Source organism: Monodelphis domestica, chromosome 3 (assembly GCF_027887165.1).
Source record: "Monodelphis domestica isolate mMonDom1 chromosome 3, mMonDom1.pri, whole genome shotgun sequence".
Classification (NCBI taxonomy): Eukaryota; Metazoa; Chordata; class Mammalia; order Didelphimorphia; family Didelphidae; genus Monodelphis; species Monodelphis domestica.
The window spans coordinates 420,227,510-420,253,259 of record NC_077229.1 but is presented as its reverse complement, the minus strand read 5'-3'; the positions used below and the strand labels follow the sequence as shown (position 1 = coordinate 420,253,259).

The 25,750-nt window shown below is 35.1% G+C and overlaps 1 protein-coding gene across 9 annotated transcripts in view; it reads left to right on the top strand.

The window, feature by feature from the left end:
- The window catches only part of SMAD2 (SMAD family member 2), a 105,941-nt gene extending 95,875 nt beyond the window's left edge, over positions 1 to 10,066 (top strand). For all 9 annotated transcript variants that reach the window (XM_056824397.1, XM_056824401.1, XM_056824399.1 and 6 more), the window contains one exon: positions 445 to 10,066. In XM_056824397.1, the coding sequence (XP_056680375.1) occupies positions 445 to 568 (124 nt within the window). In that variant the 3' untranslated portion in view covers positions 569 to 10,066. The remainder of the gene's footprint in view (positions 1 to 444) is intronic.
- Positions 10,067 to 25,750: the final 15,684 nt, after the last annotated feature.

Below are 25,750 nucleotides of genomic sequence, written 5' to 3'. Positions count from 1 at the left end.
AACAGCATTAATTCTGAGCCTAGATAAAGTGATGTACAGTAGTACAGTGGAAAGAATGCTAGAATTAATTTATAGAATCCAATTTCCTCCCGCATCTAGCTTGAGTTTTTTAACACGTAATATGAGAGTGTTGTATTTTGAGATGCATGGTATTATTATGCCTTGTTGAAGTAGTGACTCGGTTATTGGGGTGACCCCAGCAATAGCCTCTTCACTCTTTGTGAACTTCTTGTTTTTTCTATATGTAAAAGAAGGAGAGTGTACTAAGTAACTACTAAAGTTCTCTTTAGCTCTAAATCTGTGATCCTATTAGACCTTGAAATTCTGTTGAGTTTAAAGGCATAGTAATCTTAATAGAATTTAGTTGACTATTTTTTTCTTGTTTTAGTTTTTCATTCTTTTTTAACTTCTCCCTCTCCCTTTTTCTTTCTCTTTTTTCAACAGAAGGCAGACAGTAACAAGCACCCCTTGCTGGATTGAACTTCATCTGAATGGACCACTGCAGTGGTTGGACAAAGTATTAACTCAGATGGGATCCCCTTCAGTGCGTTGCTCAAGCATGTCATAAAACCTTCACATCCTAGTACCAGTGGGCTAAATATTTAGTCCTGTCAGCAGACTTAAGATAACGGCTCGTCTGTCGTAGTATTCATGTGTGGTCTCCATGAACTGTTTACTATCCAAAAATTCAAGAGAGAAAAAAACAGCACTTGAGGTCTCATCATTTAAAGCACCTTGTGGATTCTGGTTCCTATTACTCTATTAGATGGAAAAATTAGTGTATAGAAATACCTTCTTCTAAAAGGAGGAAGGAGAGGTTTTAAGGACTTAATGGTGTCTTATTGGGCATAAAACTGAGTGTCCCAAAGGTTTAATAATTACATCATTAGTTGTGTACAGGTAATGTATCATGATCTACAATATCACAGTATTGTTGTGCTATTCATACATTTTTAGTTCCCATAAATAGGTGTGTGTGCACTGCTTCTTGATTTAGGCAAACCTTCCATAAAATTGCAAACTGTTATCCCTAGTTCTCCATTACTTTTGTGTTTTTGTTTTTTTGATATATGCACACATATATATGTACTTATATAATCAGATCGTCATTTTGTCATAAGGAAGCAGAGATTCCTTGTCAAAAACTGATTTTTCTGCCTTTTACCAAAAATAAAGTAGTGGGGAAACAAAAGTGGGTTGACCTTTTGAAATTTTAGACTTTTGGTGTGTTCAGTGGGACTTAAATATCCATTTTGTTGATTTACTGTTAATCCCATTGTTTTAGAAATCATCAGTGTGTTGTTTTGTTTTTAATCTCCTTCCATTCTCCCACTATCATTCTTATACCAAAACAGCGTAGCATGACATCTGTTGCCAGTAACGGTTGCACTGATACTGCTGGCACAAGTTAATTCTGGGGGTATAATTAAAATTCATATTTAGTGAATCCCCCTGTCCTACAAATTTTGACAAATAGTAATTGACTTGTGCAAACTTAGCAGTTTATGGATTTATCCTTCGCACCTCATATGTACAGGTGGCAGTATAATTTTTTTCAGGGATAAGCTAGATTTATTTCAGTATATTTATCTTTTTTTTTTAAAAAGTCAATGTGTAAGTTTAAATACACTGATTTTTTTTTAAAGTATTTCAAAATATTTCAATAACCAACCATATTCTTTGATTTGAGTGGTTTTTCATATTGATTAGTTACCAGATTGTATTATGTACATTATGAAATAAGGGCCTTGTGTAAATGTAATCACTTCAGAAAATGTCTAAAAGAGCAGGGCTGAGGACCCCATAGCAGAGGATTGTTTTTATGATATACTATACTCAAGAATTTACAATATCTCCATCATATTCTAAAATTGCAGAATTGTAGAATTGAAGGGTTGGAAAGGGCCTCAAGTTTTCTTGTTTACATATTCCCTACAGTCAGGACTGAACTTAACCCTGAATTTAAGTGGTTGTCTATCTTAATCTTATTTAAATGTCTCAAGGGAAGGAGATTTCCAGAAACTCCTTTGGTACTCTTTATGTCAGCAAATAATTCTTTCTTAACTTGTAATTTCTCTTACCATAGTTGAGGCATTTCTTCTATCCACCCTTAATGGAAATGTAAGTGGTTTTTCCTCATTTCCCAATAGATCTCATCTTCTAACTCAGCTCTTCAATCAATTTTGGTTGTTTTTGCTCCCCTGGTTTCCATATAGTTTCCATATACTTTTTTGTTCATAGCTGCAAATTTGGCATGGCATGGTACTTATTATATTAAGTACCTCATTTAAGTGAGATTCAGATTTTCATTTTAAATAAAGATTTGCTATACAAAGATAGATATTGAAGAATTTGAATGAGTCCCTGATTCATTTTCCTTGACAAGTGTCCTCAGTCTGTAAAAGCACTGCTTCAGCTATAATGCTGTTCAGTTTTTCTTCTACTTGAAGTCCTTGCTGCTGAAGTCTGCTGCCATAACTTCCAAAGCTACACCACCACTTTCTGAAAGCTGCCATCACTACAGTGGTCACTGCCTCTGCCAGACTCCCATCTGCTAACAGTGGGGTCCTCGCTTTGAACTACTCATCCTATTTTAGCAGTTGCTACCTTTGAAGCTCTTATTTATTGGCTTCTAAAGCTACTGATGCCAGCACTGTTGCTTCTTCTTTTGCTGCTGCTGCCACCATCAGAAGCTCTTTTTAATACCAGGGGAATCCAAGCCACTTCTTCTAAAGCTTTCCTTCACTGAATTATCACTTTCTTTGGAGTGGTAGTAGAGACTGGTAGTTGAGGAGGTCATTGATACTAGGTGAGGCAGTAACATCTGGCATTGTCAACATATTAAGCAAGGGAGAATATTAATATATAGAGTATTGGAAATTAATGGGAGTGAATTATTTTCTTGTATAAAATTCAGCTTTACACAGAACTTTCTATAGAAACACCTCTTTGCACAAAGCTACTATACTTTTATATTGGGATTACTTCATGGTGGTGGTTACTTGCACTTCAGTGAACAATATATCCCATTGTCATGTTAACTTTTTAAATGAAAATACATTGCTCTCATTTTATTTGTTTCTACTATGTCTCAGTTTTTGCTGTACTTGAGCCTAACCAGTGCTTAGTTACTATCTTAGTTGTGGCCTTTTTATTTACCTTTTAAGTGCACTATTTACACTTTGAATAGATTTCCCCTCTTTGTTGAATTATATCTTATCTTTTTTACACATCAAGATTGTTTAGAACTTTATCCTCCAAGGTGCTAACCTTTTCTCCCCAACTTAATAGCTTCAATGAATGAACTGAACTCTATTTCATCATATTGGCCATTGGTTAAAACTACAAATTGATGCTGTACTTTAGGCCAACCATTTGGAACATTGTTACTTTTTTGCCCAGGATAACTAACCTCCAGTGGTTTCCTTTGACTCTTTCTAAATATGACATTCCAGTTAATTGTATAAGTCATATTTTTATATCATGTAGGAAAAGAAAAACCCTTAAAGTACAAGCATATTATATCTTCTGTTTCCTCTATTTTGGAGACCTTCCTATCATTCTATAAAAAAGAAAGAGAGGACAGTTTTCGTTATGTAGACCTGTTTTGAAACTATGCCTATGTTTGTGTTTTTGAAAAAGTATTTAAAATTCTCTTCCCTTACGATACTTTCATTGAAAATATATATAATTTTTTACTAATCTAACTTTCCGTAAAAATCCTCTTATTTCCTTGAATGTGTTACTTTTTTTTCTTTTTCTGAATTTATACCATCTGCCCAATCACTTTCACAGAGAACTTAAAGAGAAGAAAAGCAGTTAATGTTTCTATTGAGATCAAATAAAACATTATGCTTAACCTAATATAATTCTCTTTCTCTGCCAAAAAATTTTCCCTGATATACTTTTGGGACTTGGAAGGTTTAAAAAAAACTTAAAGTATAAATTGATTGAGTGCCTGCTATTTGTAAGGTACTTTACTAAGCTATACAAGGGAAGGGTGAGGAGCCTTGGCTAGAAACACATATACAGCACATCTCCTGTCTTTTAGGAGCATACAGACTCATGAATTTTTTTGTGCAATCTTTGCTTCAATTGTTAAACATTCCAGGCTTCCAGACTCTTCCTTGCCTTTCCTGCCAAATTATATCTCAATTAAGTCATCTATTTTTAGGGAGAAAGTATGTGTTTGATTTATTGCCAGATTTTGCTCTGTTGGCATATTTATACATCAGGTTATTTTTTGCTTTCCTTAATCTATATAGCTCATTGAACCAGAGTAAAACACTTTACTAGGTTAGCAATTTATTCTTGATCTTATGGACAAGCAGCATAGGGTAGCATTAGTTGGTGTTTGCTAAGCTAAAAAGACAGCACAAGTTCTGGTATTACATTCATAAGTAATAGAATTAATACTGGAAATAACTTGTCATACAGACATTGAGAAGCTATTTAGTGCTTATCAGAAAATAAAGCTACCCTGCTCCAAATTTTATTCTTAGTGAAAGCCTTTGTTTCTTTACAGTTTCCTTTTATATATCAGACCCATAGCCAGGAGTTAGAAAGGATCTGAGAGATCACCTAATAATACACCTCCCTTAAAAAACAAAAATAATATACCTCCCTCATTCTACAGAAAAGGAAATTGAGGCAAAGAGAATTTAAAAGGACTCCTAGATCATGAAGATTTTAAGTGGCAGAGTTAAGATTTCTGCACTAAACATTCATTTTTGTAAGGCATTTTATGAGATGATAAAACTTGTTTGTGTTATACAAAGCTCAGTGCATTGACTTAAGTAGTTGTATGACTTATTAAAAGTAAGGTAATTCCAACTCACCCCCTACAATCACTTTTGTTAGCTGTGATCCTCAGAGGTCTTAGTGTTTCTTGAACATTATTAGTAATGAGAATTGTCTTCCTTCTCATGTGTTTAGTTTGCCTTGAAAGTGCCAGGACTGAAACCAGCTTACCCAGAATGATTGAGATGAGTCAGATGCCACAGTTCATTTCTGGGCCTTCTACCTATACATCTCAGAAAAATGGATTTTCTAGTGTTCTTCAAACTATTTTTAACTAAATATCAAAAGATATGGCTAGATTTATATTATATAAATGTAAGTCCTTTGAATGTTCATTTGGCAGTCCCTAGTAAAAATCTTGAGAACTCCAGCGGAGGTGAGAGCATGCTGTTTCCTTTTCCCTCCATTTCTGAGTTCTACCTCCCCCTTCCCAAATAGAGTATAAGGATGGGGTAAGCAAAAGAACAGTTTCTAACTCTTTCTTAAATCCTCTACACATGCTTTTTGTCCTAAGTGACTCTTGTAATCTACCTTAGTTGCTCTGACTGTTCGGTTACTTTTATTGAAAGGGGAAAATCCATCCTGAGGAGAGAACAAGCCCTGTTATAGTAAATGTATATATTCCTGTCTTGATAATGCAGTAGTAATTTGTTGGTGTAAGTCATAGCTCCATACCTTATCTTAGACATAGACTACACATTTCATGGATCTTGTTTATTAGTATGATAGTAAAAGTAAAATACAAACCACCTTATCTTTACCACACACATACTTCATTGTTCTTTTTTACCACAATTTTTATAGCATAAATATCCATAATATAATTAGTGGGGGGAAAATTATACTATCCATTTTTTATTTTTAAAAGCAAACACTTTTTAACACACTTCATCATGCTTGCAGTATTACGCTATAATAGCAATTCTTCATTTGGCTAGGTAGATCACAGAATTTAAGTCAAAATAAACATGGTCTAATGAAAGAATATGGAACAAAACTTGATAATTCTGGGCCTAGGGAGTCAATCTCTGAGGTAAAAATCTTTGCTCGTTGTTGTGTGTTCTCTTTCCAACTATTCGAAGCAAGATTATGGGAATTAGTTGACATAGGGTGTTTTCATTTTTAGAAAGAAAACTGGATTGTATATTTAAGCTCAGATAATCTCAAAATCATATATTAAAATACTATAACTGGATAAAACTAACAGTACCTCTAGAAAATTTTTCAGACCAATTCAATTGCACTTTAGGGGATTTGACTGAAATACAGGTTTTGCATACTTCAGTGTATTTTGGACTCTCAATACACTGCTCACTTAAGACATTCCTCTTAAGCTATAATACGTAAGTATTCCTGACTTACATGTAAGCTAGGCACCTTTTGAATATAGTATTTCTGGAGTCCCCGGCCTTTTATGCAAGACTCACTTGGAGAAACTAGTCATTGGCTAATATCCCAAGAGTAGATATTGGGCCCATAGCCTTAAAGGCAGCCTTATGCTGCTGAAAATGTTTGAAAAACAAATCCTAATGCGTTCTGCAGCAGCTCTAGGAGAAGTTGAATAAAGGTGAGTAGTGTTTACCTTTTTCCTATTTTTTTTCATCATTCCATGCCCACTTGAGTCTTTTCCTTTCTTGTCAGGGGATTTACTAGTAATATCCCTATTGCTTTTTTTTAACATTGGGTATCTGCAAATTATTTGGCTTTTAAAAGTGCGTCACGCATGGTTGGTGCGTGCAAAATTGTGGGAAATGTTGGCTAAAGACACCAGAAGGGGATGAACTGAATTATAGTGAGATTTTAGTAACCCAGAAATGGGTGGGTAGTTTAATGGAACAAAGGAAGTGGCAACAAATTTGCTATGTTCTCTGGAAACTGTGTATATGTATGTATATAAATCGTGTTGTTACTGGAGTGAATTAAACCTAGGATTTGAATCCTTTATAGTAAAAGAAACTAAAGTATGATTTGGCGGTTTCTATTTTGCTGAAGAACATTTCAGCTTTAGTGCTGTCTCTCACTGTATTTCTTAAAACTCCCTGCCCCCAATGTATGCAGCCAGAGTGTGATGATGTATTTAGTTTCACTGAATGTTCTATTGGAATTTTTGACAATGCACCAGCTAGAAAGGAGAAGGAATTGGGTGTTCAAATACATATTTTGCAGCTACTCCATCCTTAATGGCCTCACATACCTTAAGGCACTTACCAGCTAGAACACTGACCATGTCGGGTGAAATTTTCTGGGGTGGCATTAATTTTATAATGCAATATGAAGGATGCAGAATCAGCTATAATTGTCCTACATGGTTTTAAATGACTGCATCCTCTGTGCACTGTGATAGATGTGTTCTTTGTAAGTAAGCTTTAATGTTATAGTAGTCAAAAGTCCATTGTGATTTTTTTTTCTTTTAAGCCAAGGCTTTATTGCAGCTGGTTTTCAAGTTAAAATATTGTGAAATACTGATTTCCATCACTCCACCCACACCAAATATTTTAGTCTATTTAAAGAACAAAAATAGTTCTACTTAAGAAAAAATCGCTTAAATGTACTGTAATTCCTGGTCACTTTATATATACATATATATGTGCTTTAACTTTTTACTTTGTTTGTTCTTTACCTGTGTTTATAGTACCTTCACAACTAAAAGGTGAATTTTTTCCCCTAGCATTAAAAAGAGCCATTTGAGATATTTACCATGTTACTATGGAAGCTGTTTGTTTTCTTTTTTTTTAATTAAGAAATTTAGATTTTTTTTTCTTGAGTAGTGGGAAGACATGACAAATTTCAGTGTTCATGAGGTTTTTTTTTTCTTGGTTTACAGTGAAATGAAAAATGTACTTCACCTAGGTGAGTACTTCATTCTAAGGTATCCCAGTGATTTATTTCAAAGGAATAAATTACCTTCAATATGTGATATACTCAATCTATACACTTGATTGGTAACAGGGAAGAACTATCCTTTGTGTAACTCCTTATAATTTTTTGTCTTATTTTATAATCTGGATATCCTAAATTGATGATTGGATACAATTCTAAAAGATTATTTTTAATTCACTCAGAGTGCTTTTTGGAAAATAAGGAAACTTAAAAGGGCCTATTTAAATACAGGTTAGATATGGTGTCACATTATCATATGGTATGACCTTAAAATTTTAATTCATAGATCTGCTATTGTCAGCAGAAGTTCTTGAAATGGTTACCCAGAAGTTTCTGTGTTCTTCTGATTTAAAGCTATCTTCCATTTCCTTTCCCTTCTTCCTAGGCATGAGGGACTTTGATTACAGTCTGCTTCTTAGAGGCAGCTATCTTTAAGATGATGATGAATCCGAAGATTACAAATATGTACTAATGTGCATTTGAGACCCTTCACACAACAAATTAAATTTTATCAGAGCAGGAGTGAAGTGACTCAGTTGCCAGACTTGGACAGGGCCCTGTTTGGTGATAATTGGGGTCAGCATGCCCTTAAAAAGAGGGTAATGAGAAAGCACAATAGCAGACTAGACTAAAATACCGGACACTGATAGTGTAAGCTGACCACATATAACTATGAAATACACACCAGGTACAGATACCACATCTGGTTTTCTTAATACTTTAATTGACCACCCACAAGTAACTTGACTACCCAAATCAAGGCACACAAAAAATTACATAGAGCCGTACTCTATGTAAGACATTGACTAATTGCTAGACGAGTGTCCTTGAGTTTGGAATATAGTTATACGTATTTCATAAAGACTCAAAAGAACAAAAGTATTAAAATATACTTGGAGACAGGGATATGTTTACAAAATGTTGACATTGCCTAATGATTTGTATAGAAAATAAATGGTCTATTTTGGAGGCAGGAGAAATCACTTCAGACTGTCATAGCTTTATGGAGGCTGTGGGATCTGAGCTGGATTTTGAAAGCATTTTCTTCAAGTCATGGCACAGTATGAACAAGGTCTAAGAATGCAAGTGCTATATTTTAGAACTAGATGTGTGAAAGAAAAATGCAAGTCAACAAATACCTGGCACACTGCTCATGAGCAGACATGGGACTATCAGAAGCTGGATAAATGTTTTAGAACATCCTGAAACACACATCTAGCAACCTGGAGCAGGAAGAAACTGTTATCTCTCTAAAACGGGTGGATCCAGTGGTGCTTAGTAAAATGGCAAATGGTGACAAGTAATGGTATGAGGAAAATGTCCCAAGACAAAATTGTATGCTGAAAATGCCTTCATTCTAGAGGAGAATTTTTATATATTCACTATTGAAAAGTAAGTCTTTATGTTCATATTCAATAATAACAGTAGCCAAATACAAAATGCTCCAAGTCTTAGTTTAGTTTTAAATTATGCAAGTTATAGTTATTAATAAGTTAATAAAGCTTAAAATTGCACTAAAGACTTTAGTTAAAAATGTAGACAGGTATCACCACAATTGATTAAAACATTGCTCCCTACCACAGTAATATTTATAGGGCAGTTGACCAGGAAAAAAATTAATCATGTTTCTGTGCATAATTTTTTCATTTTATTGATCCCAGCCTAACCACATTTATAATAATAGTTACTAGTAAAATGGAACAAGTGGTTACAATTTTAAGCAAGTCTATATTGCATAAAAATAAGAATAAAACTATAAACCTAAGAAAGAATGACCCACTTAAGAATGAAATTTGGAAGTACTTTGCAGTAAGATGACTACCTCATCATATTTAACATCTGGAATTAAAGTGTCTTTCAGGAATGTCTACCCTTTTTACATAGAGAAATCTGCTTAGTAACTTCACTTTATCCAAGAACCATAAGCTCCTTTCCAACTTTTAAACCAAGATACTAAAAATTATACCATGTGGTATAACCACATTTTTTATCCATTATTCACTTAAGTGTTTTGAGAAATTTAATTTTTCAGGTATAATAGAATGTTTTCATCTGTAACAGAATTAGTTGGCCTGTAAACCACTGTGGTTTATTGCTATGTTCTGAAGTTGTTTACTGTTATGTGATAGATAAAGGAAGTATGAGGTAAAGGGAAAGAATTTATAATTTTTTTTTTACCTTAAAGTCAAGGCCATTGGCAAAATGTACTGAAATAGATTAAATCAGTTTTCAACTAAAGCAGCAGTCTTCTCCTGTCTTTTGTCATGGTTTTTATGTGCCAGTCTATTTTGATATCACTGTAAAATCAAACTTTGGTTCATTAGATTAAGAAACTATGCTCTGCCAATAAAAAAAGTTTTGTGAAAACGATTTTCTAAAGATGAAATGTATAGTGTATATTTTCTCACTTGATATAATTGTTTAATTTGCCAGGACACTAGCTTTATCATTCCCACCATGAACATACCCTGCCCCTAGAAAAATTTTTAAAGCTCTTAGTAATTTGTGGAGTATCCTAGGTTATTTGAACAAATAGTTGATATTTCTTGAAATGTCAAGAAGTTATCTAAGGATATATGACTTGTTCACAGCCATTTTCAAAACAACTGTTAAAAAGATAGCTACTATAATGACTGGAATGGGACAAATGGTACATCCCAAAATGGGAAGAAAATTCAATAGTTCCTCTTCTAAAATTGTTTGTCTGGTTGGCTGCTACAATAGGAATACCTTTAAAGACTGCTGCAGTTAGAGAAATACCATTTAAAAACTTGCCTTAATCACTTATAGTGCCTCAGCAGGAAAACTCATGAACTCTTAATTTTGGTATTTTGGACACTTCTTCCAAAGATAAAGGTTATATATAACCTTCTTAGACTTTTCAGGCTTCCTTAATTTTGGAGAGATTCTTTCGCTGCCCCCTTCCAATCACAAACCTCTAAATTTAGGTAGACTTGGACCTTGAAAAATAGCTAGCCATTCTACAGAATGTGCCAGAAATTGTGCTATGCTGTTATCGTTTTTAAGAACCTACAGGGTTATCAGCACTCTGCATGAGATATGAAAGTAGGGTTTTAATAGATGGTAGAAAGAAAAGTCCTACATTAATAAAGACTGATACTTTAATTCCTTTTGGATAAGGGAATAAGAAACCATTTAGTCATGCTTTACCAAATCTTGTTTTTTACAAGAAAGTCACAATAGCTCAAAGTTCCCCGTAGTTACCTTGGTTCTTGCTTGCTTCAGTGGCTTCTGTTCCTCCAGTACTTTCCACATGAACTTAGAAATGGTACCTGGAAATTTTGTAAACTGTAAGGATAATTTTAGTGTTTTGACTTAAATCTAGATTTAAATGGTCACCAGGGATGATTCCCAAATAATAAAATACCCAAATCATCTGGGAATTAAGGAGATTTTAATTAATATGGAGAGAAGGAATTAAGGAAGAGAGAGAGAGGAAATTAATTTAAACTGCTCTGGCTCAGGCTGAACCTCTTTGTTAAGCTTGCCTTTTGTAAGTTACTTGACCTTTTTGTGATTAATTTAACCTTTACAGGTACTTAACACCTTTTTGTTTTAGATCTAAAAATAGACTTAGCTTAAGGTTCTAGCTTCACTATAAGGTATGAGTTAAGTACCTTCATTGTTCAATCAGGAGTTTACAACTTTATCTTCCCCTAAAGTATGTCTAAGTATGGGTGGAGTAATGTAAAGTTCCCAGTACATTCCTAATTCTGTTAGACCAAGTATCTCTATTGTTACAATGAGGAAATAGCAAAATCAAATCTTCTAAAGTACAGTCCGAGTAGTTTTTAAGATTCACAATACAAAATATAATGCTCCTCCCTCCTTTCCCCATGAAGGTTGCTTTGCCTTTATTTGGAAGGTGATACTTCCTATACCCCATAGGTATTGAAGAAAAGGAAGGCCTTGAAGACAGAAACTGTGCTCCTTGCCTATGCTATTGTATTTGAAATGTGAATTCATGAGGAAATAGACAAGTTCAAGTACATTTGGCATGGGGTAATTACAATTCAAAACGGCATACCACTTTGGATTTTGTTATTTCCTTCATTATCTTTGAATAACTAAGAATTGACTAGAAGGCTTATCTGGTTTATCTTTAGGATATGGCATGGAAGTTGTAAATAGTTACAAATAAAGCACAAATCAGAAAGGAATATATATATACGGAATATCCCCCTTTTTTGTTGGTTTTCACATTCCTATCCAGTTAGGTGTATTCTAGAAATCAATGAAAAGAATGCAATATTCACCTGTTGTATTTTATACTATGCACTTTTAGATAGAAGAGCTATTAAAGTAATTATTAAGGAAATGATACCTAGATCTGACACTAATGCATGATTGAGAACGAAATATATTAACTTCTAATATTCAAGCCTCTGAATATAATTCTAATGTTTTTTCTAAGTTAATATTGCTTCAGTTGTCTTTTCCAACCCAAGTTATATGAATGGTTTTTATTATGCTTTTGTAAATTGGGAAAATGTGTCAGCATATTCTTAATCAGGGACTTGAGATGTTTTTAAATTTAAAAACAGTTTTCCTCTCATCTTGTCCACCATTGAAAGAATGAAGGAAAGGAGCAAAGAAATTTTGTGTAATAAATGTTAATGGTCAAGTAAAAAAAAATTCACATGTGACCTTGTCTAAAAGACGATTACCATTGGTGGGAGATACAGATAGCATGCTTTATCATTGTCATCTGGAATCATGGTTACTCATTACAGTGGATTATGATAATCTATTAATGCTTCAGAGACTGTAAATATAGACTTGGGGAAAGTTCTACTAATTTATAGATTTTTCAAAAATAGTTCAGCAATCCATCTGAAATACATAAAGAAAATTATCTCCATGCATGTCTAACATGAAGAGGTTACCTTATTAAGGTGTATCTCCAACTGTTGATGTGTGATCCCGTTCCATCCCATTTCCCATAGATTGAGCCTTTGTCATCCCTACTCTATAAATTTAATCACTCATCTCCTGGCTCCTTACCTACTGCCTATAAATATGTCCATGTCTCTTCCATATTGAAAAGACCCTCCTTTGATCCTTCTGTCCCCATTGTTGCCCTTTATCTTTTCTTCATTTTATGGCTAAAGTCCTTGACGGCCTTCCAGAATAGGTGCCACCACCACACACACACACACACACACACACACACACTATTCATACACACACTATTCTAACATCTGACATTCCACAGAAATTGCTCTACAAAGTTAACATCTTACCAAATCCACTGGCCTTTTCTTAACACATCATTCTTGACTTCTCTGCCAACATTGTTAATCACCCTGTTCCTTGATGCTCTATTCCCTCTAGGTTTTCAGGATACTACTCTCTCCTGGTTCTCCCAAGTATTTGACTATTTCTCAAGTCTCCTTTTCTTTATACTTATTCTGACCAAGCTATCTAACCATGGGCATCTCACATCTAATTAAAATTAGCTTTTAAGAATACACAAAGTATTAGTACTATAGCATAATCCACTTATATGATACTATAAATAAACATGGTTTGTGATTAGCTCATTGTAAATTTGTTACTATATTTTCTAAGTAATCTGCCTTTTAATTATTGATTTAAACTATTATTGCATATCTATTAATTTTCTTTTAATTGTTATAGAGAATATTTTGCTTCATCTCAAGATACTAAAAATGCATATGTTAGGTATGTCAGCATTATCCTTTAAAGAGAAACACATTTTATTCAGAGCATTCAGCAGATCTGTAAAAGCTCCTGGATAGGATGACTGACTAGAAGCTAAAGTAAATACAAAGGTTCCTAGCTCCAAGAATTTTACACTCTACCAACTCAGAAGTGACAGCTAAAGACTACTATTTGTTAATGACTATTTTCTATTATCTGCTTTAAATGGACTCAGTTAACAAGGCATAAATTATTCCTAAATCTATATATCTAGCCCTAGTCTCTTGAATTCTATTTACACATGACCAACCCTATCTCCACTTGGATACCTTCCCATAGGCATCTCAGTATGTCCAAAAGTAAATTGTTTAGTAACACCTCCCACCTCCCAACCCCAATAGTTCTTTTCAAAATCCTCTTAATTCTCTTCAAGTTACTATCATTTTTCTGGTACCTAGGTTCACTTTCCTCATATTGTGTGTGTGTGTGTCTGTGTACACATTTACAATAAGTATTATCTAAGCGATCATAGTATCTTGTCTAATGCCATGACCTTCTTAACCCCTGACTCACATGATTAATTAGTCTTACTTCTTGCCAAGGCAAGTGATCCCATGCCATCCCATCTTCTAGATTGCCCCATTTATATCCCTATGAATTACATTTATAATCTTCCTGTCTGATGGCTTATTCCTTACTTTTTATAAGCATATTCATTTCTCCATTATCCTGAAAAAACTCAAACCTTCATTTGATGCATCCCTGATAATTGTCATCATATATCTTATCTGTCCTTTGTAACAAACTGGAAAAAAATCTTCTGGAACTGGATGTCAATAGACATCTTAAACTTACCATATCCCAAACAGAACTCATCTTCCCCCCATACCCCTCCTTCCATCCCTATTACCATTTAGAACAGCCCTTCAGGCTTGCAACCTGGGAATTCTGGATTCCTCACTATCTCTTACCCTTCCCTGTAGCCAAGCTGTTGCCAAGACCCGTTGAAACATCTCACCTATAGACTTCCTTTCCTTTGAGACTGCCACAGCCTTCATCATAATAGGTTCTTTCACTCTCCCATTATCTTCCAACTTTATAGTTCCACAGAAACTGTTCTCCCAAGTCACCAGTAATCTCTTAAATGCCAGATCCTGTGATCTTTTCTCAATTCTCATCCCCCTTGACCTCCCTAGCATTTGACACCATTGATCACCTCCAGGTTTCCTGAATGGTATTCTTCCAGTTCTATCTGACCTCAGTCTCCTTATCTGGATCCTCATCCAGATTACACCTAACTTTAGGTGTGCTCCTGTTCTGTCCTGGACCTTCTATCCAAGTTCATTTGGTATTCTCAACAGCTTTCATGAATTTAATACCATCTCTATGCTTGTGACTCTGAAATCTACCCATACATCCCCAACTTCTACTGACCTCTAATCCTGCATTTCTAATTGCCTTTCAGACATCTGGAACTGGATATCCAGTAGATATCTTAAGTTCACTAGGTCCCAAATAGATCTCATTTATCTTTTTCTCTAAATCTTCCTTCCCTATAGGAAGTTGTATGGAATAACATCATCCTCCCAGTTCTTCAGACTTCCAATCTAGGAGTCACTTATCTTTCACTCCTCCCTATATCCAAGCTATTATAAAGACCCATCAATGCCACCCTCTGTAACATCTCTCCTATAAACGTTTTATTGGATGTTGCCACAACTCTCATCACTGCATACCTGGATTAGTAATAGCTTGCAGATGGGACTGCCTCAGGTCCAACCTTGTCACTATCCTACTCAAATTCCAGTGTCTTCCTATTACCTGTGCGATAGAATACAAAATACTCTTGACATTTAAGACTGTTCATAACCTAGCCCCCTCCCTTAATGTTCTAGCCTTCTTACCCTTCGTGTACTCTTTGATCCAGTGATACTGTCCTGACTCAAACAATCTACTCCACCTCTTGGCTAAGCATTTTCCCTGGCTTTGCCCTATGTTGCCTGAAATGTTCCATTACCTAAAATGTTCTCCCTACTGAATTCTGCCTTCTGAATTCTCTAGCTTCCTTTAAATAATTCAAATTGCATCTTTTAGTAGAACCCTCTCAATTCTAGTACCTTATTATTAATTATTATTTTCCTATGTATCTGTGTGTATGTGTATGCATAAATTTGTATTTATGTTTTTTTCTCATTAGATCATGAGCTCCTTGGGAACAGAAATTGTCTTTTGTTTGGTTTGGTATACCTAGCATTTAGAACAGTGCCTAGTAGATAATAATAGATGGTTAGTAAATGTTTATTGATTGGTTTTTTTCTGTGTCACAGCCCCTTTTGGAAGTCTGATAAAGTCTGTGAGCCCCTTCTCTTGATCTTTTTTAATGTATAAAATAAAAGGCATAGAATTACAATGGAAACCAATTATATTGAAATAATTATCTTAGTTTATCAACCTTAGTTTAAGAACCCCTGCTCTATTGAGCGAGAACATACATGCATCATGTATCTTCAGTGGGAAAGAAATTCTTCAAAAGTTGGAACTATTCCTTCACACGCTGTATGTGCTTAATAAATAGTTGGGTTATATTGACCCAAGTCCAAATTTAGTTTCCTTAATGCTGGGTTAGAACTGAAGTTGGCACAGTGGATTAGAGAGCCAGATTTCAAGTCAAGAAGAAATTTGTTCAAGTTCTAATTCTACCACATTGACTGTGTGACCCTGGACAAATAATTTAAATTTTCAGTAATCCTGATCACTTTAAGACTATAAATTGTGGAGCAGGTACTATTGGGTTTTGGAAGAGGGAATTTCTTCAATCCCAATCCCTACCCTGATGCGGGAAAAAAAAAAAAAGATCCTAGTGCTGGGAATACAAAGGTAAAAATTAGTCCCTCTCAAAGAATTCATCATCTTGGGGTAGAAAAGCTACATGCAATTAAAAAATAATTATTTGGTAAATTATGAGGAAAAGAGCACAACTGGAGAGATCAGGAAGCATAGCATGTAGGGAGGCATTTCAGGCATGTGCCAAAGCCACATTCAGGGAATAGCTAGTCTTAGTCTGACTTTATGTAATATTTCAGAAAAGGAATAATATGAAATAAGTTTGGATGATAAGTGAAAGCCAGTTGTGAAGAATTTTAAAAGCCTTAAATGATAGCCTGAGAAGTATGTATGTAATCCTAAAAGCTAAACTTGTACTGTAGGAAGATTTTTTGTTTTGAAGATGGATTAAAGTACAAAGACTAAAAGCAGGAGGACCAACTAACTAGGAGGTACTAAGTATTTAGGATCTGCTGTCTTTGTGAAAGTTCAGCATGCCTATCTCCAAAGAGTTCGTCATTTCATCAGAGGGGGAAAAAAAACTATACCCTGTGAAGCCCCAGTTAATGACATAAATCCATTAAAGCCAACATGAGCGGTATAAAACATGAATACTCGGGGGGGGGGGGGTCAGAATGAGAGCCAGATGTGATGTCTATAAATTAAATCAAAAGGATTCTATTAAATTGTAAAACATCTCTTGCATTCTGAAAATAGTGGTGGGAAAGAGAACTTATCTTGGAGTAAGAAGAGCAGCATCTACCAATTAACTGCAAACCTACCTGTGGATAAACCATGATTTCTCCAAGTCTCCATTTCCTTCTCTGTCAGTTTTGATGAAATTTGTACCACCTACCTCAGAGGACTGGTGAGGAAAAATAACCTATAAATTGTAAAATGTCATAATAATAGGGTTTAGAGATGGGAGGGGCCTGAGAATGGTCTTATACAACCCCTTTTATAGCTGAGACACTTTAGAACCTGAGGAGAGATAATTTACGAATGACTTTACAAGAAGTATTTTGAACCCAGGTCCATGAGTCTCCAAATCCAGGGCTCTTTCTACTATATCCTTCAGTGAACTATTATTCTCATTCACTACTTGGCAGTCTAAGGAGCAATGATTATTTAAAGCTAAATTCTTAGCTCTTTTACTCATCCTCCAGAAATGGTATTGAAAAGGAGCAAATGGACTTCCAGGTAAACAGTCTAGAATCAGGGCTTCCTCTCCTCAGCACCTACTGATATAGACTACCTCAAAAGGCAAAAAAAAAAATGAATTCATATGAGCGAAGGGACTCTACAGTAGGGTGTAGCATTGAAGGTACGTGGATTTGGGCATTGCCACACTATAAGGGGGTAAAAAAGCTCCCCCCCCCAATGCAAACTGATCTACCCTCCCCCACCCCACCCAGGGAACCAGATTCAGAACCTGCATGGGCTAGAATCAGTGAGTGCACAAGGGGCACCCCTAGGTCCTTGGCAGCTGACTAAGACCACCAAGGACCTACTCCTGAGAGCAGCTAAACCTGAAACCCCAGCAGGCTGAAGAGCCCAGACCGTGGGTGCTTGCGGGGAGATAGCACAGAGAAGGGCAGTGAACGGCAGAAGCTGCAAAGATTTGAGAGCTGGCCTCAGGCAAAACCCTTGCTCCTTAGCTCCATACACAGAGAGCCTGCCCTCCTCACTCAGATTTCTGACTGGAAAGGGAAGGAAAAACAACCACAGTGATGTCAAACAGTGCCCAGGAACAACAACTTCCCAACACCAAGAAAAACAAGAAGGGGTTAGGTAGATAATTTTTATGGAGGAAAAACCCAGACTAAAGAGGAAATAGAAAAGGAAATACAAATAAATGCACCAAAACCTTCCCTTCCCCCCCCCAATTGAAATTGTCCACAAGCTCTTGAAGAATTTAAATTGGAGCTTACCAAAAAAGATGAAAGCCTTCTAGCAAGAAAAGTAGGAAATTGTTCAAAAAGAAAATAATACTTTAAAGAACAATAACTTCCAAATGGAGAAACAGCAGGAAGCCATGAAAAGCAGGATAGACGAAACAGAAAAGGAAAACTAGTCTTTAAAGACCAGAATTAGGCAATTGGAAGCCAATGATCTTGCAAAAGAGAAAGAATTAATGAAGCAAAGTCAAAAGACTGACAAAATAGAAAAAAAAAATATCTCACAAGATGATGGATCAGGAAAACCAATCATAGAGAGACAATTTGAGAATCATTGGTCTACCTGAAAACTCAGGAATAAACAGAAATCTTGACATTATACTACAAGAAATGATTCAAGAAAACCATCCTGATGTTCTTGAACAAGGGGGGGGGGGATCGACATTGAAAGAGTTCATGGGGGAAGCTGGGTAGCTCAGTGGATTGAGAGACAGGCCTAGAGATGGGAGGTTCTAGGTTCAAATCTGGCCTTAGACACTTCCCAGCTGTGTGACCCTGGGCAAGTCACTTGACCCCCATTGACTAGCCTTTATCACTCTTCTGCCTTGTAGCCAATACACAATATTGACTCCAAGACAGAAGGTAAGGGTGGAAAGAAAGAAAGAGAAAGAAAGGAAGGAAGGAAGGAAGGAAGGAAGGAAGGAAGGAAGGAAGGAAGGAAGGAAGGAAGGAAGGAAAGAAGGAAGGAAGAAATGAAAGAGAGTTCATAGAACACCCTCTAAACTAAATCCTCAAAAGACAACTCCCAGAAATGTAATTGCCAAATTCAAGAACTTCCAAGCTTAGGAAAAAATTTTACAAGAAGCCAAAAAGAGACAATTCAGATATCCAGGAGCACCAATCAGGATTACACAAGATCTGCCAGCTTCCACACTAAAGGCTTGGAATATGATATTCAGAAAGGCAAGGGAATTGGGTCTTCAACCAAGGATAACCTATCCATCAAAACTGACTATATACTTCCAGGGAAACGATTGGGCATTCAACAAAATAGAAGATTTCCAAGTATTTGTAAAGAAAAGACCAGAACTAAGTGGAAAGTTTGATATCCAAACACAAAAATCAAGAGAAACATGAAAAGGTAAATAAGAAAGAGAGGGAAAGGGGGAAAAATGTTTTTTTTTTTAATTTAAAATTTCTTTAAGGGCTTCAATAATATCAATTTTTTTATGCTAATATATGGGGAAAATGTTATTTGTAACTCGAAAATTATATTCACTATTATAGTAATTAGAAGAATCATTCACAGGAAGAGATTGGGGTAATAAGGGGAAGGGAAGAATACTATTATAAGGAGAGGAAGAGTGATAAAAGATAATACTTAAACCTTACTCTCAGTGAAATCATTTCTGAGAGGGAAGAGCATCTAAATTAATTGGGGTATCAAATTCTATCTTACTCCATAGGGAAAGTGAGAAGGGAAAACTAAGGGGGGGGGGTGGCAGCCAGTACAAAAAGGGAGGGAAAAAGAGAGGGGAGGGAACTTAACAGACCCAAAACAAATAAAAAGGGAACAAAAAGGGAGGGGGCAGAAATGGAAGCATATCAAGGGTGGGGATTAGGGGGACTGATTAAAAGCAAACCACTGTTTAAAAGGATATAGCAAAAGAAGAAAGGACAGAACTAGGAGAGGATATCAAAATGCTGGGGAATACACAAGTGGCAATCATAACTTTGAACGTGAATGGGATGAACTCACCCATAAAATGAAAACAAATACAGTGAATTAGAAACCAAAATCCTGCCATATGTTGTCTACAAGAAATACACATGAGACTCACAAAGTTAGAATTAAAGGTTGGAGCAAAATTTATTGGGCCTCAACTGAGAGAAGGAAGGCAGGAGTTGCAATCATGATATCTGACAAAGCCAAAGTAAAAACAGATCTGATTAAAAGGGAAAGAGAAGGTAACTACATCCTGATAAAAAGCAGTATAGACAATGAGGAAATATCAGTAATCAACATGTATGCACTAAATGGTGTAGCATCCAAATTTCTAAAGGAGAAACTAGTGGAATTGAAGGAGGAAATAGATAGTAAAACTATACTAGTGGAAGACCTGAACCTAAAACTATCAAATCTAGATAAATAAAAAAATAAATAAGAGGTAAAAGATGTGAATGAAATCTCAGAAAAATAAGAGTTAATAGATATATGGAGAAAAATAAATAGGGACAAAAAGAAATACACCTTTTCAGCAGCACATGGTACATTCACAAAGATTGACCATATAGTAGGACATAAAAACATGGCATACAAATGCAGAAAAGCAGAAGTAATAAATGCATCCTTTTCAGAGCATAAGGGAATAAAAATAATGATCAGTAAGGGTACATGGAGAGCCAAATCAAAAATTATTTGGAAATTAAATAATATGATTCTCTAAAATTGACTAGAGTATAAATCATAGAAACAATTTCATTGAAGACAATGACAATGCTGAGACCTCCTTTCAAAAATCTATGGGATGCAGCCAAAGCAGTACTCAGGGGAAAATTTATATCCTTGAGTTCATATATTAACAAATTAGGAAGGGTCAATGAAATGGACATGCAAATCAAAAAACTTGAAAGGAAACAAATGAAAACCCCCCAGAAGAAAACCAAATTAGAGATCCTAAAAATTAAGGGAGAAATTAATAAAATAGAAAGTAATAGAATTATTGAACTAATGAAAAAGAATAAAAGCTGGTATTTTGAAAAAAACAAAATAGACAAAGTATTAGTCAATCTAATACAAAAAAAGAGGAAAGAAGAAAATCAAATTAACAGTATCATGGATGGAAAGGGAGAACTCACCTCCAATGAAGAGGAAATTAAGGCAATCATTAAAAACATACCCAATTATATGGCAATAAATATGCCAATCTAGGTGATAGGGATGAATATTTACAAAAATATGACCTGCCTAGATTAACAAAAGAAGAAATATATTTCTTAAATACTCCCATATCAGAAAAAGAAATCCCTAAGAAAAAATCCCCAGGGCCTGATGGATTCACAAGTGAATTCTATCAAACATTCAAAGAACAGCTGATCTCAATGCTATACAAACTATTTGACATAATAAGCAAAGAGGGAGTTCTACCAAATTCTTTTTATGTCACAAATATGGCACTGATTCCAAAGCCAGGCAGGCCAAAAAGGGAGAAAGAAAACTACAGACCAATCTCCTTAATGAAAATAGATGTAAAAATCTTAAGCAGGATACTAGCAAAAAGACTCCAGCAAGTCATCACAAGGGTTATTCACTATGATCAGGTGGGATTTATACCAGCAATGCAAGGATGGTTCAGTATTAGGAAAACCATCCACATTATTGGCCATATCAACAAGCAAACCAACAAAAATCACCTGATTATCTCAGTAGATGCAGAAAAAGCCTTTGATAAAATACAACACTCATTCCTATTGAAAACCCTAGAAAGTATAGGAATAGAATGGCCTTTCCTAAAAATATTAAACAGTATTTATCTAAAACCATCAGCAAATATCATCTGCAATGGGTATAAACTAGATGCATTCCCAATAAGATCAAAAGTGAAACAAGGATGCCCATTATCACTTCTATTATTTAACATTGTACTAGAAACACTAGCAGTAGCAATTAGAGAAGAAAAAGAAATCGAAGGTATTAAAATTGGCAATGAAGAGACAAAGCTATCACTCTTTGCAGATGATATGATGGTCTACTTAAAGAATCCTAGAGAATCAACTGAAAAGCTAGTGGAAATAATCAACAACTTTAGCAAAGTTGCAGGATACAAAATAAACCCACATAAGTCATCAGCATTTCTATATATCTCTAACACATCTCAGCAGCAAGAATTAGAGAAATTCCATTTAAAATCATCCTAGACAATATAAAATACTTAGGAATCTATCTGCTGAGAGAAACACAGGAACTATATGAACACAACTACAAAACACTTTCTATACAATTAAAATAGATCTAAACAATTGGAAAAACATTACTTGCTCATGGGTAGGATGAGATAACATAATAAAAATGACTATCCTACCCAAAATCATTTACTTATTTAGTGCCATACTCAGTGAACTACCAAAAAACTTGTTTACTGAATTAGAAAAAAACATAACAAAGTTCATTTGGAAGAACAAAAGATCAAGGATATCCAGGGAAATCATGGAAAAAACAATGTAAAGAAAATGAGCCACACCTGGAAGCTGACTTTTAAGGAATATTGGCCTTTCGTTCCCAGGAAACAAGCGATGAAAAGATTATCCTTGAAAAAGCAGTGAAAGGAGGTCACACAAGACTTTGTCACAAGGTCCCATGGCAACATGACTCAAGCTTTAGAACTAGCAAGAATTGTTTTTAAAGAAAAGGGTATCAAAACATATCCTTAGTTCAGTTTTTTAAAAAAAGTTTAAAAAAAAAGACACAAAAAAACAACTATCAGGTGACTTTAAACTTTGCCCCCAGTTAACTCAAAATCCATTCAAAAGAAGTGTCAGGCAACTCTTCAAGAACATCTGCCTTGAGCTCCATCATTCTGGTGGTTGTCTGTTTCTTCAACTCCTCCCCTGTTGCCCTGAACATAAAGGCAGAATTGGGGTTGGGGAGCAGTCTAAGATTCTGCCTTCTACGTATCCATTCGTATGGAAGTGGCCATTCAGAGTGAAGAGTTCCGAGACTGGGGCTCACATCCTGGCTCTTACTTCTGGCTGGGCAGCTGAGTGACTTGCCCAGGGTCACACAATAATTTTGTGCCAGAGGCTAGACTTGAATGCAGGTCTTCTTGATTCTGAGGCTCCACTAAATCCATTACATCACATTTAAACTGTAGATGATGGACTCAGATTTTGATGAATTGCAGAGTGAAGGGATTGGAACCAGGAGCACTATTTATACGAGGACTACAATATTTTAAGGGATCAAACCGTAAAAGACTTAAGAACTCTAATCAATGAAATAACCAGTCAGGGCCCCAGAAGAATCAAGAATCGTGCTTCCTACCTCTTGGTAGAGTCAGTATTGTAGAGAGATAAAACGAGACATCCATGGCCATGGGTAGATCTGTTTTTTGTAATTATCTGTAACAAGGGAGAGCTTTTCTTTTTTGGTGTGGTGGAGAAGATAAAACAAAAACTAGGAAAGTGTCAATAGAACATTTTAAAAATACATATGTAGGGGACAGTGAGGTGTCTCAGTGGATTAAGAGCCAGATCCAGGGATGGGAGTTCCTGGGTTCAAATCTGGCCTCAGACACTTCCCAGCTGTGTGACCCTGGGCAAGTCACTTAACCCCCATTGCCCAGTCCTTACCACTTTTCTGCCTTGGAACCAATACACAGTATTGACTCTAAGATGGAAGATAAGGGTTGAAAAAAATACACATATAAAAAGAGTCACCTATGCTATACCTTCAATGCCATTCAGTGTAACTAATGAGATGCTTTTTACCTTTTACCTTTATCAGATGAATATATTTCTTTGAATATAGAATCAATCAAAAGAAGACTGGATATGGACAATTCCTGGACATCTTTATTAAATCAATAAACTAAGGGGTAAGCCAAATAGGGATTGAATGAAAGCAGATAACTCCATATAGGAAATGTCTTGTGATTGGCTGAAGAGAATGAGCTGATCTAAGGTACCACCTTACATCTATCAGAAATTATAAATAACAAATAGGTTGAAGAAAAATAAGTACATTTATGAAGTATGAATGTATTTATGGAGTAAGGAACTGGTACAACCATACTGAAGAACTCTAGAAATTAAGCCCTAAAGCTATAAAACTGCACATCTTTTGACCCAGCAATACCACTACAAAGTCTGTATTTCAAAGAAATCAAAGAAAAAGGAAAAGAATCTATATATAGAAATATAATGTAGAAATTAGAATGGCGTTTTTATTAAAGTTTAGATTTAAAAGATATATAACAAAACATGTAACAATATAATATGTAGGATATGTTATAAATATGTAATAAAGTAAATATGCTTATCCATGAGAAATAAATTCTCATATTAGGTATGTCCAAAAATCTGTCTCATTTCCACCCTCTCTCTCATCCTTTCCACTCCCCCCAAAACCAAGAAATATAGGTTATACATATATTATCATATAATACATATTTCCCTGTTCATCATATGGTGAAGCAAGAGACACATTGCTTACACTAGAGAAAAATTCTTGGAGGAAATAAAGTGAAGAATAGGATGATTCGATCTGCATTCAGACACTGTCTGCTCCTATGGTGGTGGATGTCCTTTTTCATCATGAGTCCCTTGGAGTTGTCCTGGATTCTTGCCTTGCTGAAAGTAGTTGAAGCATTTCACAGTTGATTATTATTGATACCATGTACAACTTTCTCCTGGTTCTGCTCACTTCACTTTGCATGGCTTCATAGAAGACTTTCCAGGATTTTTTGTGATCATCTTGTTTGTCATTTCTTATGGCACAATAGGATTCCATTATAGTCATATACTACAACTTGTTCAGCCATTCCCCAAGTGATGGACATCCCTTCGTTTCGCAGTTCTTTGCCACCACAAAAAGAGCTGCTATAAAATTTTTAGAACGTATGCTTTCTTTTCCTTTTTCCTTGATCACATTAGCAAATAAACCTAATGTAGTATTACTAGATCAAAGATTTTGTCACTCTTTGAGTATCATACTAGATTAATCTTCAAAATGGTCATATAAGTTCATAGTTCCACCGACAATATATTGGTGTCCCTATTTTTCCACAGATCCTCTAACATTTGTCATTTCATCCTTTTATCATTTTACCTAGTCTGATAAGTGTGAAATGATATCTCAGGGTTGTTTTAATTGGCATTTCTCTAATCAATCATGAGTTAGGACAATTTTTAAAAAATGTATTTATTTATTTAGAATATTTTTCCATGGTTTCATAATTCATGATTTTCCCCACCCCTCTTCCCTCCCCCTCCCTGAGCTGACAAGCAATTCTACTGGGTTATACATGTATCATTGTAGTTAGAACAATTTTCATAGTTATATGTAGCTTTGATTTTTTCATCCAAAAATTGTCTATTCATATTTTCTGACCATTTATCAATTGGCAGATGGCTCACACCCATATATTTGAAAAAATTCTTTATATATTTTAGATATAAGACCTATATCTGAGAAACTGTGCACAAAATTTTTTCCCAAATTATTGTTTTCCTTTTAATCTTGGCTACATTAATTTTATTGTACAAAAAATTCTTCAATTAATTTATTCAAAATCATCCATTTTGTATTTAAAATCTTTCTCTCTCTTGTTCATTCATAAATTCTTCTCCTATCTGGAAATCTTATAGGTAATTTTCTTGGAATTTATTTATAATATCTCCACTTATAGCTAGATCATATATCCATTGTGATCCTACCTTGGGAAATGGTGTAATATCTAGTTCTTGCCAAATTTTGCCTTCCAGTTTTCCCAATTCTGTTCCCAAAACTTGGGACTTTGCCTTTGTCAAACACAAAGTTGCTATAATCTCTTATGATTGTTATGTTGTTGTTTATTATTATATATTATATTAAAATGTTCTTTTTTATTTGCCAATAGATTGTTTTGGTAATTATGCTTTATAATATAGATCAAGATCTTTTACTG